This window comes from Protopterus annectens, chromosome 3.part0 (genome assembly GCF_019279795.1).
Source record: "Protopterus annectens isolate FY-2018-M chromosome 3.part0, PAN1.0, whole genome shotgun sequence".
In the NCBI taxonomy this organism is placed as follows: domain Eukaryota; kingdom Metazoa; phylum Chordata; order Ceratodontiformes; family Protopteridae; genus Protopterus; species Protopterus annectens.
This window is the reverse complement of record NC_056731.1, coordinates 1183647422-1183665899: the sequence shown is the minus strand read 5'-3', so window position 1 is coordinate 1183665899 and position 18478 is coordinate 1183647422. Positions and strand designations below refer to the sequence as shown.

The 18478-nt window shown below is 39.2% G+C and overlaps 1 protein-coding gene across 1 annotated transcript in view; it reads right to left on the bottom strand.

The window, feature by feature from the left end:
* The window catches only part of LOC122797014 (synaptonemal complex protein 2-like), a 1143152-nt gene that overhangs the window by 849000 nt on the left and 275674 nt on the right, over positions 1-18478 (bottom strand). Inside the window, exon 6 of the mRNA XM_044065784.1 lies at positions 6399-6462. Within this exon, the coding sequence (XP_043921719.1) occupies positions 6399-6462 (64 nt within the window). The remainder of the gene's footprint in view (positions 1-6398; positions 6463-18478) is intronic.

The window sequence follows — 18478 nt, the reverse complement described above, 5'->3', positions numbered from 1 at the left end:
TATGAGCTTGAGCATGGTTAAATTAATTAACCTGTCACCCCTAACTAGGCCATTTCAGATACACACTTTGCTTCTCCTACAGCCTAATGTTCATCTGGAAAATCCATGCTGCTTCTTTCAAAATGTTACTCCAGAAAATCAATGCTGCTGATTTCAAAATGTTAATCCAGAAAATAAATGCTGCTTACTTCAAAACACAGCACACTCCATTATGTTCCAGTTTAAATGAGCATGCATTCTACTAAAAAACATGCACAAACACCACTAAGGACATACACTGTATGTGTCCTTCAAGAAGAGATGTAACCTATGTGGAGTATATTCTTAAAGAAGAAATTTAAATGTGTGGCAGTCCCATAGCCAGTGGGCAACCTCCCCAAACCAGTGGGCCATAGGCAACTGCCTTGGCTGCCTAGTGCTGGATCTTGTTCTAGAATCGATGCAACTTGGCAAAGCTGCAGTGGTTTGTAAAACAGTTCTACTTCAATACAAAGTAAAATGCCATGTATCCAGGAGACTACTGCATAGTGAGATGGCATAATACTGATAAAGCACAAAGGGTCTTTGAGTTAATTACATTTAATGAGAGAAAGGGAGGAAAAAGTCAATATCAAGACTGGAGAATGCATGCAGGATTCGGAGATATTTCAAAGAAATCATTTTAATGGATGTATGATACAACCCCACTCCATTTGCGAGGGTTCCAGGGTGATTTATTTAAACAAATGGTGATGCAAAGCTGGTGAGCCAGAAAATGAATGAGACATTTCTTGGGGGGATATTATGGCGAAAATGCAAAAGGAGAATGCAGAAACAATCCTTAGGAATAGTGAGATAGAAAAGAAAACATATGCAAGAAAGTAAAAGAAGGCAAAAGGGTAGTAGAGAAAAGAAAAAGGCAAAAGAAAATTTAAAAAGTATACGGTAAGGATTCAAGGTAAAGGCATAAATGGACAAGTGTGAAGTATGGGTCAATTTAATAGCTCCTTTGAGTATAAAAGCACAAGTTAAGAACATTTATTCTTATTAATAAATAGACATTTTGTGACATGACCTTTGAGACATTTTTTCAATGGAAAATTTTCTTGGAGAATATGAAAAAAAAATGTAACCCATGGATTCTTTATGTGATAAAAGAATTTAACAGGCAAACAAAAAAGAAAAAGAAAATTCATGTACAATTTCAAACAGAGGTGGAAAGAGACTTTTAAAGGACATTTTAAAACTTTATGTAAAGTAGCACTGGGCATTGTAAAAGTTTGGATAATTTATTTATTTACATTTGTTTACCGGGTAGTGTCTGACTGGGCAAGTAGCCTGTTTTCTGCAGAGGCCCAGGGAGAACAGCTCCAGTACCAAGATACATAAACAAAAATAAAATTAAGAGCAATAATATAACAAAAATAAAAATAAAACTGAAATAATATAGTACAAAAAAATACATATGATACAGAGAAAGTCTAATAATGTCTGGGAAACCCAAATGTGTGAAAGTTGCAGCATATACAGATTTCAAATGGGCAACAAATTAGAACAGTAGTCCATATATTCTTGAACATGATTCTTAGAACAGTAGTCCATATATTCTTGAACATGATTCTTAGAACAGTAGTCCACTGATTCTTGGTTGATTGAGTATAAAACTGAAGCTATCAGGGAGCATTGCAAAAGGCACATAAGATACACAATAGTACGTGGCATTTTTACAGAGAATAATTGCAATACTGAGGTGTACAACTGTCAGTGAGGAAAATAATTACTGCAATAATGACACTAGAAAATAATTTGAGCAGTATAAAGATGACAGACATGGGGAGAGAAGGTACTAGGAGAGCTGACATTATCCTGAACAGCACGGGCATTGCCATTTATCTATAAGGTATTCCTTTAGTTTTAATTTGAAGGAAGAATAGCAGGGAGCATTTTGTATGCTTAGAGGGAGAGCATTCCAGGACTTAGCTATTTTGTTAGAGTAGAGGGAGTCACCATGGTAGTTGTCAGACTGTGTAATTTTGAGCAGTGGCCTATCTGAAGACCTAAGGGACCTGGTGTTTACCTGTAGTTGTAACAGGGTTGAAAGTGCTGAACAGTTATTGGGGTTGTGAATGATTTTGTGGGCGAGTGTAAGTTGGTTGAGTGTTAGCAGGTTGGGGAGTTCTAGACATTTGAGTTGTTGAAGAGCAGTACAATGATGAGTTTTATGGGGGTGATTGATGGCAATATTTGCTATTTTGTTATAGCAGGATTCAAGATTATGAAGGTCGGCTTTGCCCAGGTTGGTGAAAGTGTGTGAGCAGTAGAGAAGGGTAGACAGAAGTTCTAGCAGTGGATAATCTGGCTTGGGGTGTTAGGTAAGGTTTGGCCCTATATAGAGCACTGAGTTTAGCATGGACTTTGATAATTTGGGAGATATGAATATCAAATTTTAGCCAGTTATCTACTGTAATACTTAGGAGCTTGGCCTGATTTGTAGGCTCAATTTAGGTACCATTGGCTGATTGAATACATAGGGGTGGGGCAGCCATGCTTGGTAGGTTTGTTGGAAAAAAAAACATTAACTTAACCTTATTTGGGTTTAGAATGAGCTGGTGTTTTGATAGGTAAATTTCAATTTCATGGAATGATTTTTGCATCTTATCCTGTAGTCCTAGTGGGGAAGGGGCAGAGCAGATAAGATAGGTGTCGTCTGCATACTGTATGATTGAGGCAAGTTGGGTTGCTGAATTTAGATTATTAGTAAATATGATAAAGCAAAAGTGAGCCAAGATAAAAGGGGCTTTTGGACTGGTGGATGAGACTGTAATATTGTGTTTAAAATAGAACGAGGAAAAATTATACATATAACAACCATGATAAGTGTGGAGGGGTATTGGGTTGTCGTAAAATACTGGGGACAACCCAAAACATTTTTTTTTGTGGAAAAGAAAATGTATTTGTGGGAAATGGGACATGACACAAAAATGTGAATCAAAGTGTTATAAATGTAACAACATTGGACATTTATGGATGGATTGTGAAAATAAGAATAAGGAAAAAAAGAGAAGAAAATGAGCAAAGAGAATTTTTAGTAGCAGTAGAAAATACAGAAAAAAATTGGATGAGGAAAAAATAGAGAGAACATAGAAGGCAAAATAAGTGAAGATGATAAATTGGGAGATCGTAAAAGAAAAAAAAATCTATTCATTAAAAGGGTAAAATACAGAAAAAGAAAAATTAAAGGGACACATTAAAAAGGAAAGGAAATAGAAGAAAAGGAATATATGCAGCTAATGGTTGGGGTTGGTATAATGGTTAAGGTGTTTGACTGAGAAAGACAAGGTACATTTGCTTGATTCTCACCTTTGGGAGGGAAATTGGCTATGCTTGGAATGACCCATTAAGGTATATAGCCTAGTAATTAGCTATAAACTTATAACATCATGTATCTAAGGAAAAGGGAACATGAAAATTTTAGAATGCTTTCCGTAAATGTGAATAGTATTAAGAATAGGTGTAATATGTGCATTATAGATTTAATTATATTTAGACACAAGATTTTTAACAAATTAAGAAAATTACAAAACAGATAAACTATGGGGAGGAAAGAATCTCGAATATGGGAAATGAATCATGATATGGAACAGCGGTGTTCTGCAGAAATACAGTAAAGATGTAACTTTAGCAAAACTGAGAAGATTAACCATTATAAATTTATAATGGAAAGAACAAGTATATAGAATTATAACATACATTTATACTAATTGTAAAGAAAAAGAAAGCTGATTTCATCAGATTTTAGACTATGTAGTGATAAATATGATGATTATAATAACAGGAAACTTTAATTGTGATTTAAAAGGCAAACAAAAAAGGAATAAGAAAAATGTTCTAAGCTATAAAACTTTGGGACAAAAATTCATGGATTTATAAAAGGGGAATATACAGAACATAAGTAGATTACTTTATAGTATCAGATGGTTTAGTTATAGGGAAGAGAAGATCAATTTTTGCAATATGGCTAGAGATAAAGGAAAACAAGGAATATATAAAACTAGGCCAAGTAATAAAGAGGATAAATGAGACAGAGCATGAAACAAAGGAAGGAAGGAGATTAGTAATACAGTTATGGAATGATCATATTACTCAGAACATTTTAGACTGAATGGTGGATATTTAAAGAAAAATATAAAAAACATGTTTTCTACAGTGGCAATATGATGCGAGAAAAGTAAAAAAGGGAATATCAAATAACATATCATGTACTGGAAGATTTAGAACAATGATAAAGTACTTTGACATAGCAAAAGAATTACTTGGAAGAAATCAAGAAAAAAAAACAATTGTTATATAAGCAAATATATATTTTTATTATGAATAGAAAAGAAGTGAAAATCTGATAGGAGACCTTAAGTCATTTGATACAAATGAACATGAAATCCTATCGGTAATAATGAAAGACTAAAGTGAGACCGTTAGGAAATTATGCATGTCAGCGTAACAAAATAAAAATACTTGTAAGTGGCTGACTAAGCCAAGAGGTGCACATGAAGAGTGGTGTAAGACAGGGATACCCAGTGTGTGTTGTATATTCCCTGCATTAGTTATGAATGTTTTAGTAAAGTATAAAATGAAGGCAGCAGGGTAATATAACACCTGAAGGGTTAAGAATTCCAGTTCAGTTAATATATGCAGATCACATTATAATAATTGCAAACAACAACATTTGGATCAAAGTAGTAGTAATTTGCACAAATGGGTGTCTACAGGTGATAGGGATGGCTTTAGGTTAAGAGAAAAGTAAATGTTTAGATGATGTAGTAAATATGAGGGTATATATTTTTTCAATGAATGAAATTTCTGTCTTTGCTACAAAGCCTGTGAATAAAGAATGTAAGTAGAGTTTAATGGGAAAAACAATAGATAAAATAAAACAAATTATCATTCAGAAAAAGGCATATTTGATAAATTCAGTACAAGTGGGAAATATATATGTAGCAAGTCTACTTATGCTGCCAACAGTATTTTAAAAGGAATTATTGCATATATATATTTTTTTCATTTATATGGGGCTCTAAATGAAACGCTGTAAAAAGAAAAGTTTTGTATGCAAGTAAAGAGGACAGAGGTTTAGGGTTAACTAACCCAGTGATATATGCTGCTTCATTAAATTTGTACAAAATGTCAAAACAGATAAATGAAAAAAATGAGAGATTAGTAGTAAAACTGTGTAAATATAAGTATGATCGATTTTGGGGTAAAGTAAAGAGTAAAAGAGAAAGTGTATAAGTGAAGAAATCCAATGTTACCAAGAAAAAGTATTTTTGTAGAAAACAAAAATTTATTATATAGAAAAAGGAAGAAAAGTATATTTTAAGTATATAATAACAAAACATTACCATGTAAATCCATGGGAAAATCTAACAGATGAAAAAAATTAAAGGAGCAAGTTGTCCAATCAGAATGCAGAATGTAGAATGTCAAGATGTTCGTTAGAGACTTGTAATAGATAAATTACCATTAAAAGGAAATATGCTATACTGAAAAGAAAAGTAATTGAAAACATCTACAATTTCAAGAAGAAAATACTGAGCATGTGTTTTTGAAATGTAAGAGTAAGCAAGTTATGGGGAAAACTATGTAAAGAAGATTTTCCCAAAGATATAAAAGTAGATAAAATAAGCATGAATATGATTAAATTTGGACATAATAAGAATAGACATATTTGTTAAAAGACACATGGGGTATATGGAATAAAACAACAAGTGAATTATGTTTAATGATAAATGGATTTTAGCAACAATACTAAGCAAACTCAGATGGGGATTATGGAAAAAGGAGTGGTGTTATAACAGGGATGAAAATTTAGTATGATTGTAATGAAAATTATGAATGTGCAAATGTATTTGTATATTTACATATATGTAGATTTGTAAATATTTTGTAAATAGGTGGGTTTTTTTATATATAAAAGGACTCCTACTTTTTTTGATAGGTGCCATGAGATCTTTTTCATCCACCCAAGATATCTCCAGCTCACAGATATGCATACAAGTTGAAAGCCTCATTTAAAGGTATGCACACCCAGGAGTGCAGCAGCATCCAATGCTGTACTGCAGTGTTAGTAATCAGTTTACCTGGTGCGGAAATAGAGTCCACAGCCTTCTGCACCAAAGGTGAAAGTGGGTCCTACTGTACCACTCACATTGCCATGAAGGAAATGAATAAGCTTGTAGGTTCCTGAAGTGTGACTTGGAGTATGACCTATACTGTGTGATACAGTATGTGAGAACATGTATATCATCACTGTCCAAAATAAAAGGTTTCAATAGCTCAAGGCAAAATTAAAACGTATACATAAATGTCTGGAACACTGCAACTGTAGACCATATATATGAAGGAAATATAAAATTCATACTTACCTTTTTCAGTATTCTTTGCAGCTTTCACTGTGCTTTGTGATGTAGAGGTACCTGTACTTGCTACCTGTTGGTTGTATACAATGTTATATTACTATCTTTAAGGAATATTTTTTGATTGATTTTAGCTATCAAGTTTCTATAATGCGCTGCATTAGCCTGTTTTTACCATCAGAAAACAATATTCTATACTTTAAGTGTAAACATTATCTTTTTTATGAATAAACACATTTTATGTTTGTGTTCCTTTGGCTGGGGGTGGCACAGTGGTTAGTACAACTGTCTCTCAGTGCTTGATGCTTCAATTTGATTTAATGGATGGGGTGTCTTCTGTGTAGAAGCTACATGTTCTCCCTGTATCAATGCAAGTTTTCACTGGCCATTCCTGTGTCTTCCCATATTCAAAAGATATGACTTGGGGAACTGGCAATCATGCAAACTGGCTGTAGGTGTGGATGCAGTGCGGGTCAGTGCGTGGTGGAAGGTAGGGTGTGGGTTTGTATCAGTCTGTGTCCTGCAATAGACCGTTCATCCACTGAATGCTCAGAAAGGGTCCAATTATTCTACCTCTGCAACCTTGAACGGGATACAAGGGATATCAAAGAATTAACTTCTTTTGTAGTACATTTTAAAGTTTATTTCTAAAGTCAATACTGAGTTTCTATTTGAAGACAAAAATAAGCCTTTTATAAGCTTAGCTTTGTTTACACTCAAGTCAAGGAATAATTTTATGAACTCAAAATTATGTAGAAAAATAAATAGTATCTGACAAAAACTCTGTTCATATATTGCTGCATTTATGAACTAATAGGAAGCTTATGAAAAAATGACAAAGCAGTCATGTCTGTCTAAACCTACAAACATTAAAAAAATAGCAGGCTCCTACTGTTAGCCTTATTTGTGAAATGTTCTGTGGGATTTGTTTCATCTTAGTAAATTCATACATTATGGAAGGCAGCAGTAGAAGCTGAACATATCACACAGAAAAAAGGTATACTATGATATTCACAAGTCAGCATTAACAGGTTATACCTGATGTTATAAAACTAAAATGTCACTCATGACACAAATTTAGAATCAAAATCCTTCCACTGAAAATGTGTGCTAGTGTTGGGTAAGTTGTTGGCAGTGACTTTAATGCGGACATGATCGAATATATGGTGAACAGTAACCCGTTCATCTTTGAGGGGGGGACTAGCTTCCTCCATCCAAAGGAAGTAGTCTATTTCAATAGGAATAATATGTTTGGTTAGTGGGAGAAAATCAGGTTGTGTACACGTTGGAAAATAGCTGGCACACTCCCAACAAAAGTCCTGTTTTACATTCAGTGGTATGGAAAGTTGTTCTACTGTTTTGCAGAAGTAAAACTGCAAGAAAGATCCAGTCAAGCTAGAGCCTTCATTGTATAATACCCTAAATATCCTGCACTGGAGTCCCACGGGATATACGTAAATGATCCCTTAGGGTCATACAATGTTTTGGCTACATGAATTCTGACAGCCTATGATGTTTTACTTTTAACTGGATGCTGAAAAAGTATTTGATAGAATGAAGGCGGGATATTTTATGGGAGGTTAAAGCAGCATGGGGATTCCCTAAGCAGTGGATCATTGTCCTCAAAAACTGCTGTAAGAATACATCAACTAGAAGATAATTTGGAATGGGAATTATCAAGGAATTGCAAAATCATGGAATAGGCAACAAAGGAGAGTAGAAGCTAGAGAGATTTCTGTACATATACAAGCAGTGAAGGGGAGACTAACAAAAAGAGTGACATCTGGCCTAAGAGGGATAGCAAAAAGATAGATATATGATAAAGGAGAAAAGTAGAAACGGGGAGAGGAAGAGAAAAGGAAATACAAGAGGAAATAGAGTTGAAAGAATGGGTTAAGGGTTACCAATTCAGGCAACTAAGACAAAGCAAATTCAGAATTTTTGGATGTAAATGTCTCCACAAATATTTTTATGTTTCAAGGCTAGAATGGATATTTATGCTTAGTGATGGGATGTGTTGGAGATGACATGAAGAAACAAGTTCATGGCTTTGAATCTTTTGGAGTTGTAAGAGGATGGAGAAGTTCAGAGAGGATATGCAGACTCCAGTGAGAGGGATTTTTCCTACACAAGGTGAAGTTACCAACAGATTATATATTTTTAGGATACCATAAGCAAATAAAAAAAAAAACTAATAGGGTTGTTAGTATTAGTGTGTAAGAAAGCATTCATGAGTAAATGGAAGTAGACACAGAGTGGGGGAAGTGATGGGGATAATAAATAAATTGCAGAAGGATAAAAGGGAAAGAGAAAGGATAAGAAAAGGACATGCAAATAAATGGGAATGATGGATAAACTGGAGGAAATTAAAAGAATCAAGTATGAACAAAATGAAGTAAGGTGGTTAACATGGGGAAAAAGAAAAAAAAAACAAGGAGTACTCAAGGCTAAGAAATAAACCAATTGGGAAAGATTAAACATTAAGCAGGGAAAAAGAAAATGCCCAGAATGGTTAACGACAGTAATACCTAAAAGGTTACAAATGCCTTAGAGGAGGACTAGAAGGAGACCTGATGATGAGATAATGTAAACCTGTTCCACTTAAAAATGGGCGGAACGAGCATGGGGGGGGGGGGGTAACACATGACAATATGCAGGGAAACGCACTAATGAAAAAGAACAAAAGTAGGACAGGCTGTAAATAGTTTAGCACAGAGAATGCTAAAAGTCAATAAGACAGACAAGATGGAGAGGAACCCAGCATGCATAATTTGAACAACAGGCTTTCTGTTCTGATCATCTTAATTGATAGTCTTATATCTGTTTGGTTACACTGTTTAACACACAAGTGTTGGAACAGAAAACTGAAATATATCGGGGGAGGAGAAAATGAGTTGATTATGTTAGTTAAAATATTAAAAGTCATGCATGCTATATAACAGATGCTTTTATTTCAATAACGATTAGGGAGAAAAGACTGTGGCAGAAGCGACACTACATGTAAGCTCTAGTTTTGGGCTGGCCCCCCTCTATAATTTAAGACAGGGAAGATATTACATTTAAAGTAAAGTGGACAGATACTGCAACAGACACAGTTAGGGCACCATGCAGGAGGACTGCGCATTTAACAAATGCTTGATGACTAAAAAAGTGTGGGTGTCAAAAAAAATTTCCTTTGGAAAGTATGGAAAATGTTCTTTGAGTACTAGCACTACATGGTGCCATACTTTTTCCTGAGTTTTTTAAACAAATTTATGACTTAAATACCCAAGACAGAACTTTGTTAAATGACAGACATTACCTTTGTATCAAATATGTGCATTACACCTAGTGGATAAACGCACACACACTTGTTTTATTATATTTTGCTCAATGACATACCATATGCAAAACGTGAATTCAGAGAAATCAGTGGATGCAAGATCATCAATCTATACTTGAGGAAATACACCAAGACTGTTTACAGAAAAGTCTGATAGTATAACAAACTCATGTACCTTGGCCACGTAGTGCAAGTGCAGGATTTGCTAGAGAAAACACTGTCACTGGGAAAGACTGAAGGTAGAAGGTGGCAATGAATAGGAATTTACAACAACTAAAACATACTTTCACAGACACCATTGGTATGCTAAAGTCCTTGACATTACAAAGGGTTGAGCTTGACTAAACAGCAGCAAAAAAAAAACATTTAAGTATGTTACTGAAACACAGTTTTCCATATTTGATTTCAAATATATCATACTATACTGATATATTTCAAACAGTTGCAACATTACCTTTTTTTCTGATGGGGATAACTTCTAACCCCCTATCAAAGTTTATTCAATTATGCTTGAGAGAATATTTTTCTGAAAAAGATACCTGTCACATTATCTTAACCAGTTGTTGATCTGCTCATCTTCTTCCTCAACTTAACATTTATAAGATATCCTGATTAGTCTGCTGGAAGAATCATTAATTTAGAAAAGATGCAAGAAATTTTATCTTACTTAGCTGCTTATCCCATTCTTTTTAGGATGAAAACAAATACATGTGGAAAGATGCACTAAAAATTCTGTATGGTACAGAAATTAAACAAGATGGCATCAACAGCATGAAGATGTGCACTGACCTTATCATTCAGACCTTTATACATACATTAGAGTTTGTCAAAATCATGCCATTTAAACTGCCAAAGCAAAACAATTTGTCTTTGCTAATGGCTTTCCATGGATCTACCCAGTTTACTGTACAAGTCCATAGAAGTACAAACCTTTTGAACATTCATGTGCCATTATGTTATTCTACAGCAAAATACACTACTTTTCCCTGGTTTTGTCACATTTTTCCTTAAAATATCAGGTATTTGTGTATGTTTATCTTAAAAACTGCCAGAAATGTACTTGAAACTCATTGTGGAACTTTTCTATGGGCAGCTTAATGTTAAACTTGCAAATTTCTCCCATGTGTCAGCTTCAAAGGATTTAGCCTTATTACAGGTCATGTAGTCGTCCTTATGGGCACTCAGTACTTAGTAATTGGATTATCCATTTTATGCCAGATTTTGCAACAATTTTCACCCTACTCTTCAAAATTCTACTCATTCGACAATCACTACTACTTTTGGGGGGAGAATACATGGAGCCATTATTCATTTAGTACTTGCTTGTATGCCTCTCTCGTGTTGATAGTTTAAAATATTTCTTTACCACCCTTAAGAATCTTTGTGATTCTTAGAAAACCCAATTCCACAGAATGTTAGCCATTTGTTTATGAAGCATCTGTTAAGTGTGGCAGCATTTAGCTATTCTAAAAGCACAACTACTACTGGCAGCAGATAATGCCCCCCCTCATTTTAGTTGCAGGCATTTGCACAATACAGTGAATTTGTTATTTTTCCAAGGGTATTCTGAAAGGTTCAACAGTCTAAAATGCATAGCATTATGTGCTGCTTAAACTACTCCAAAGATCACTATGCTTTGGAAGACATCAATATTTTTAGGTACTAAATATTATCTTTCCCATTTATTCCGTTACACCTAGCCAAATAATGATGTTTTGTGCTTATGTCTTCTTATAAAACCTCTTTTGAGAGGGTATGTAAGCAATATGATGTTGACCAAAGGCTCTGGGTACAGTTCCTGACCCCCTTACTCCATGGTAAAGCTGTAAATGTACTTTCTAAACTGTCAGACAATGATTTCTTAAATTATATTGGTGTTAAGAATTGTGCGTTAGAATTTGTTAAGCTAACACCTGAAACTTATAGGAAAAAGTTTTGTGAGCATAGACGCAAGGTAAACGAAAGTGTGTGTGAATATGTTGCTGAACGGAGCACTTATTTTCATAAGTGGGTGAGTGGATGTCAGGTCACCACTTTTGAAGGACTGGCAGATCTTTTGGTGAGGGATCAAGCCCTTAGCACTTTGCCTGAGGGCATGAGGATCTGGTTAGTTGATAGACAATGTGCTACAACAGATGAGTTGGGGAAGAAGGGAGACCAATACCTAGCAAGCAGGGCATCCCTGCACAGGAAAGGGACCCCCAGTACTACTCATGGGTCTAAAGGAACCCATGGTGGGCAGCGCAAACTGCCCCAACAGAATCTGCCAGCAGCAGGGGAAGCCAATAGTGGAGGTACACATTCAGGACCTACGGTTAAATGTTTTGAATGCAACCAGTGGGGCCATGTGGCATATAGATGTCCATGGAGGCAAGGCGGGGAACAAAAGTTGAGAGAACCAGTAAGTGGGAAAGACAAAATGCCAACAGTAGGTTGTCTCAAGACAAGGATGTTGAACTACCATCCTGCGGATGTCCTCATATGGAAGGATTTAGATGAGGCAGTACCATGTGCTTATGCAGTTACATGCAGTCAGGCTAGGAGACAAGCATGTGGGTCTGGTAGCCTAGGGGAGACCCAACAAGATGGCATACTTGCAGCAAGGACTGGTGAGGTGGCTACTTCAGGGAAGGAGCTACTCTGCAGCAGTGAGCCTGAAGGTGAGCCACAGCTGCTTGTGGGTACTGATGTTCCATTGGACAGAGTGACTGAAAAGGTGGAGGTGAGTAGTAGTACTCAAGCTGACAGTTAGGCACCACTGTCAGAGGATGCCAGACTTCCTGTGGAAGGGGAGCTGGGAAGGGTTACAAAGATAGCTGAGACCATCTCATTCCTCAGACCCTACATTGCAAAGCCTGAAGCAGGTAGGTAGTGAGGCACCTGATTCTCAAGGGAAGGGGGAATCTGTATACTGGAACAAAGGGTTACTGTATAGAGAGTGGACCCCTGAGGGAGGGCTAGAAGGTGAGAGGATACAGCAGTTGGTAATGCCTAGAGCCTACTGTCTAGTGCTTCTAGCCATAGACCATGATATTCCCTTTGCAGGGCATATGGTAATAAAACGTACAAAGAGAAGTATTATGCAGAACTTCTATTGGCCTGGAATTTCCAGAGATGCAACAGGGTACTGCAGGACCTGTGAGCAGTGCCAAAAGGTGGGCAAGGCAGGAGACAAGGTGAGAGCTCCTTCGGTGCCTTTGCCTGTGATTAAGGAGCCATTTCAGAGGGTAGCTATGGGTATTGTGGGGCCTCTGAGTACCCCAAGTTCCACAGGGGAAAAAGTATATCCTAGTGGTAGTAGATTATGCTACCAGATACCCTGAGGTAGTGGCTTTGTCCATCATTGAGGCAGAAAAGGTGGCAAATGCTTTGTTAGAGATTTTCAGCAGGGTAGGTTTCCCAACAGAAATACTGACTGACAGAGGTGCCAATTTCATGTCAGACTTGCAGGCTTGTCTGTGGAAGTACTGTGGAGTGAAGGACCTGAAGACCATCCCCAAACTAATAATCTTGTTGAGAGGTTAAACACTACAATCAAGTCCATGCTATGGGCATTTGCAGACCAGTTTAAGAAGGAGTGGGGCAAATATTTGCCCATCTGTTTGCCTACAGAGAAGTTCCCCAGGAATCCCCAGGTTTTTCACACTTTGAGTTGCTGTATGGGCATAGGATGAGGGGACCTCTAGATTTAATTTGAGATGAGTGGGAGGGAGGAGTGTGTTGTGACATATGTCCTAAACCTCAGGATAAGGCTCAAGGAACTCATGGGTTTGGGCCCAGGAGAACCTGGCAGAAGCACAACAGAAAAAGGTCTGGTATGACAGGAATGTTCGAGCTAGAGAGTATGCTTTAGGGCAGCAGGTAATGGCTCTCATTCTTGTCAGACACAACAAGCTGCTAGCAGCCTGAGAGGGACCCTAGAAGGTGCTAAGCAAGGTAAGTGAAGTTAACTACCTGGCAGAAATGCTGGGCAGGAGGCAGGAGCACAAATTGTACCATGTTAACAGGATGAAACCTTACCATGATGAGCAGGTGCTTGTGTTGAGTATTTGCAGGAGGAGTCTGAGGGAGATCTGGTGACTGATCTCCTCAGTGAGAGTCAGACTGACACCTCAGTAGAAGGGGTAGCAATGTCTCAGCAGCTATCTCCTAACCAGGTTCGAGAAATCCGAGCAGTGTTACAGGAGTTTGGGGACATGTTCACTGGGAAATCCAGGTGCACCCACCTGGTGCAGCACCAGGTGGATACAGGACCCCAAAGGCCTATTAGGCAGGCTCCTTATATAGTGCATGAGAGAGTCAAACCAACTCGAGGGAGGCAATACAGGAGATGTTAAAACTAGGAGTAATTCAAGAGTCCAACAGTCCCTGGGCCTCCCCAGAGATGCTGGTGCCAAAAAAGGATGGCAGCACCAGGTTCTGTGTGGACTACAGGAAATTAAATAGTCACACAGAGTCAGGTGCTTACCCCAGGCCTAGGACAGATGAGGCCCTACAGCAGCTGGGTAGGGCTAAGTATCTTACCACCATTCATCTTACCAAGGGTTACTGGCAGGTGCCCTTGACTCCCAGTGCTAGAGAGAGGTCAGCCTTTGGGACTACTTTTGGCTTGTATGAGTTCACAAAGATGCCCTTTGGGATGAAAAATGCCCCAGCAACTTTCCAGAAGCTGGTAGATCATATCCTAGCAGGAGGATTTGCCCTTGCTTATCTAGATGATATTGCCGTCTACAGCCATTCCTGGCAAGAGCACCTTCAGCATGTCAGAGAGGTGCAGGGCAGACTACAGAGGGCAGGGTTGACCATTAAGCCCAACAAATGTCAGGTAGATATGGCAGAGGTCTCCTACCTGGGACCTAGAGTGGGGAGTTTTATGATCAGGCCAGAACCTGCCAAAGTGGAAACCATTCAGGAATGGCCTGCACCTGTTACCAAAAACCAGATGAGTGCATTCTTAGGGACAGCAGGGTATTACAGAAAGTTTGTCCCCAGTTATAGTACCATAGCAGCTCCCCACACAGGTCTGACAAAGAAAAACAGGCCAGATAAAGTAATGTGGGCCACAGCATGTGAGCAGGCATTCCAGAAGCTTAAAGAAGCTTTGGGAGGACCCCCCCCCCTTTGTTAGCCAGTCCAGATTACAGCAAAGAATTTGTTATGCAGGTGGATGCTTTGAACCATGGGGTGGGGGGCTGTACTTAGCCAGATTTCTTCAGAGGGAGAAGAGCACCTAGTGGTTTATCTCAGTCATAGGCTTCAACTCCGGGAGGAATGCTATGAAGCTGTAGATAAGGAATGTCTAGCCATAGTGTGGGCACTGCAGAAACTTCAGTCTTTTCTGTATGGAAGAAAACTCACTGTAGTCAGAGATCACAATCCCCAAACATGGTTACACTGAGCCAGCCAGCAAAATGCCAAGGTGCTAAGATGAAAAAAACAAAACAAATATCTCTTGTTTTCCCGCCTTACTAAGCTAGAATAGTCCAGTTTCAGAGCTTGCTGATCCCTGGGCTTTGTTTGCAGTTCCTGTTACTGAATCTTTACCTAATTTGGAACAGAGGAAGTTCCCTTGCTTACCAGTGGGAGTGGGAAGCATTGAGCTGCCTGTTGGTCCAGTTTTGTGAGGTTTCAGCCAGCAACTTGTAGTTTATTGGTTGTTTTGGGCCAGTTCCTAGCTTCTTTCAGCCCCCTGATATAAAAAACGCTAACGCTGCGTTTGCGATTTAGCGTGGAGCTGCTACCGTTGCACACTAGGGCAGCGCCGGTTAAGCAGATTTAAACTATTAGGGCTACCTAAATTCCACTCTTCAAATTTTCCCTTAAAGCTACCTTCCTCGAACTATACTACTGATCTAATCAGCGTATCCTATAACTAAAAAGATCATCTCTACTTGACTCCAAGTAGACTATTCTCTATCTGTTAAGCCTAGCACTTGCTCCTACAGTACTTATTACCTTGATACGGTGCTCTTGTCATAGATAGTACCCCAAAAAGGCAAACCCCCATTTCTCGGTCATCCATGTCCCCCGGAATCTTCTTTAAAGTTTTTTTTTTGTCTATTCCTTCTAGCATGTCGTGGGATCAGTTGCTAGTGTCCTCTCCTGCTCAGCTGGTGAACCTGGGAATATTGAGGCAATGTTACAATTGCCTCATGTACACAGACAACCCTCTCCTCCTCCCACAAAACACAAATACATGCAAGAGATGCAACTATACAGCCAAACTGGAGGCTGAGCTCTCTCAACATAGGACTGGCAAGGCCAGTCAGGAGGAGAAGGTTACCACACACACTATAGACCCAGTCTCACATAGTACCATCACAACCTCAAATCATACACATAAACACACAAAGACATACTCGGAGGCTCTGATCAAAAATCTACCAAAACAGCAGAGGCCACCAAAGCAGACACCCAAACAACCACCACCTCAGAACACATCACCTGCAACACATAGACCTCACAGTCAGAGTGTCAAACAGTCACAGCCCTTAAGGCCAAACAAAATGCCAGACACACTAGTCATTGGTGACTCCATAGTCAGACACACTGACATCCCGCTCACCAGACTGAGTAAGGAGAAGGTCACAGTAAGCTGCCTGTCGGGCGCTAGAATCCGCCACATAACGCAAGCACTCAGGTCTCTCAACAGCAGGTACAAATATGACTCAGTCATTGTCCATGCTGGTGTAAACGACCTGAGACGTACCTCCTTGGACTACATGAAAAGAGACATCGAGGAGCTCTCTGATTATGTAGCCCAGGCAGGTATGACCCTGACCTTGAGCAGTATCCTACCTTCACCAAGAATGATGCCACAATACAGAGATAAGATGATCAGCTTTAACAATTGGCTTAAACACTGGTGTCATTCAAAGGGGATCCAGTGTCTGTCTGCCTGGGATGACATGCTGGACAAGCCACTCTGCTTCAAGGGACGGCTTGCACCTGTCACCCTGGGATTCGGATATTGGCAAAGGCTCTTGCCACCCCCATAGTGCCTTTTTAGGCAAGGCTCAAATTCTAAACCTACCACCCTAGAACACAAAAAGGAAAAAACTAAGGGTAATGCTGCTCAATGCCAGAAGTCTGAATCTCAAAATGCACGCACTCGAGGCCCTTCTCAGTATGGAGAACATCGATGTCTGTGCTGTGACAGAAACCTGGTTCAAGGCTCCTGAGAGCACCCCAGCACTATCAGGTTTTACCTCATATCATGCTTTCCGGCCCCAAAATCCGGACAATACCAAGAAAGGAGGGGGTGTATCCATATTCATCAAGGACTCCCACACCTCAAGACTGGTTGCAACGCACGATGCATCGGAGACCATCCAGGTGCAATTAACCATAGGCAAGACTGCTCTGCAAATTGTAGCATGTTACAGGCCACCCTCACAAACTCAGGAACCTCACTTGGCCTTCCTGAAAACACTAGAGGGGATAAATGTATCACCAAACACCATCATACTAGGTGACTTCAACTACCCTAATATAGACTGGGAACACTACTCAAGCCCAAACACCCTAGCCCAAAAGTTCCTGGAATTCATAAACTCAAATGCCATGGAACAACTAGTTACCATCCCACAAGAGGAGATAACATACTTGACCTCATCATCACGAACATGGGAGCACAATGTTCAACACCGGAAGTATACCCCTCACTGGTGAGATCAGATCACAAACTAATCTCGCTGGAGGTTCTCATCCCACCCCACCTGAAATAAAAAGACCACAGTAAAGAACTTCTCGAAAGCTGACTTCACACTTCTAAAGACTAGTGTGGTCTCCTTTAAGGCCCCGAGCCGGCGGAAAACAGTACTCATGCCGCTGAATCACTTACAAATGCCTTCTACCAGCACCTGCAGGACTGCATGGATAAGGCAATCCCAAGCAAAACAAAGACTCTTTGTACCAAAGGCAAGCGTCCAGTCTGGTGGACCCCAGCCATAAACAAACTCTACAACAAAAGGAGGAAGCTACTACAAGATAGAGCAAAATCCTTAAAAGGTAAGACACCCTTGATCACTATAAGTAAAAACTAAGAGCTCTCATAAAATCATCCAAAGCAAATTTTGAGAGAAAAATAGCTAAAGACTCAAAAGACAATCATAAGGCCTTCTTTAGCTATGTTAGAAACCTGGGAGGAAACTCCCAGATATGCTCAGAACTAGTTCAAAATGATGTGAAGATTACTGATCCTACGGACATTGCCAACATACTGGCTGACAGGTTCAGTGCAAACTTCTCCCCTCCCAAAAAGGAGAGATATCTATACCAAATGATTGCAGCCCCCCAAACATCTCCAACGCCCAAGTGAGAACTGCTCTCTCCAAAGCAAAAAACACAGCATCCATGGGACCTGATGGTGTCCCCGGCTGTGTGCTCCACGAACTCAATGAGGAATTAAACCCACAGATAGGACAGCTGTTTAATCTGAGCCTTACCTCTGGATACGTACCCAGGGAGTGGCGCACTGCAACTGTGGTCCCACTTCACAAAGGCGGTGCCTCCACCGACCCTGGAAATTACCGGCCCATTAGCTTGACAAGCCTTATCTGCAAAGCCATGGAGAGGATCATAATGGACCTCATAAATAAAGACATAGGGAATTTGCAGACTTTGGATCCAACCCAGTTTGGCTTTGTCAAAGGCAGATCATGCCTTTTAAACTTGGTTGACTTTTTCGAAACAGTCACCAAAGCCATTGATGAGGGAAAGGCAGTCCATACAGCCTACCTCGATCTGGCGAAGGCCTTCGATACAA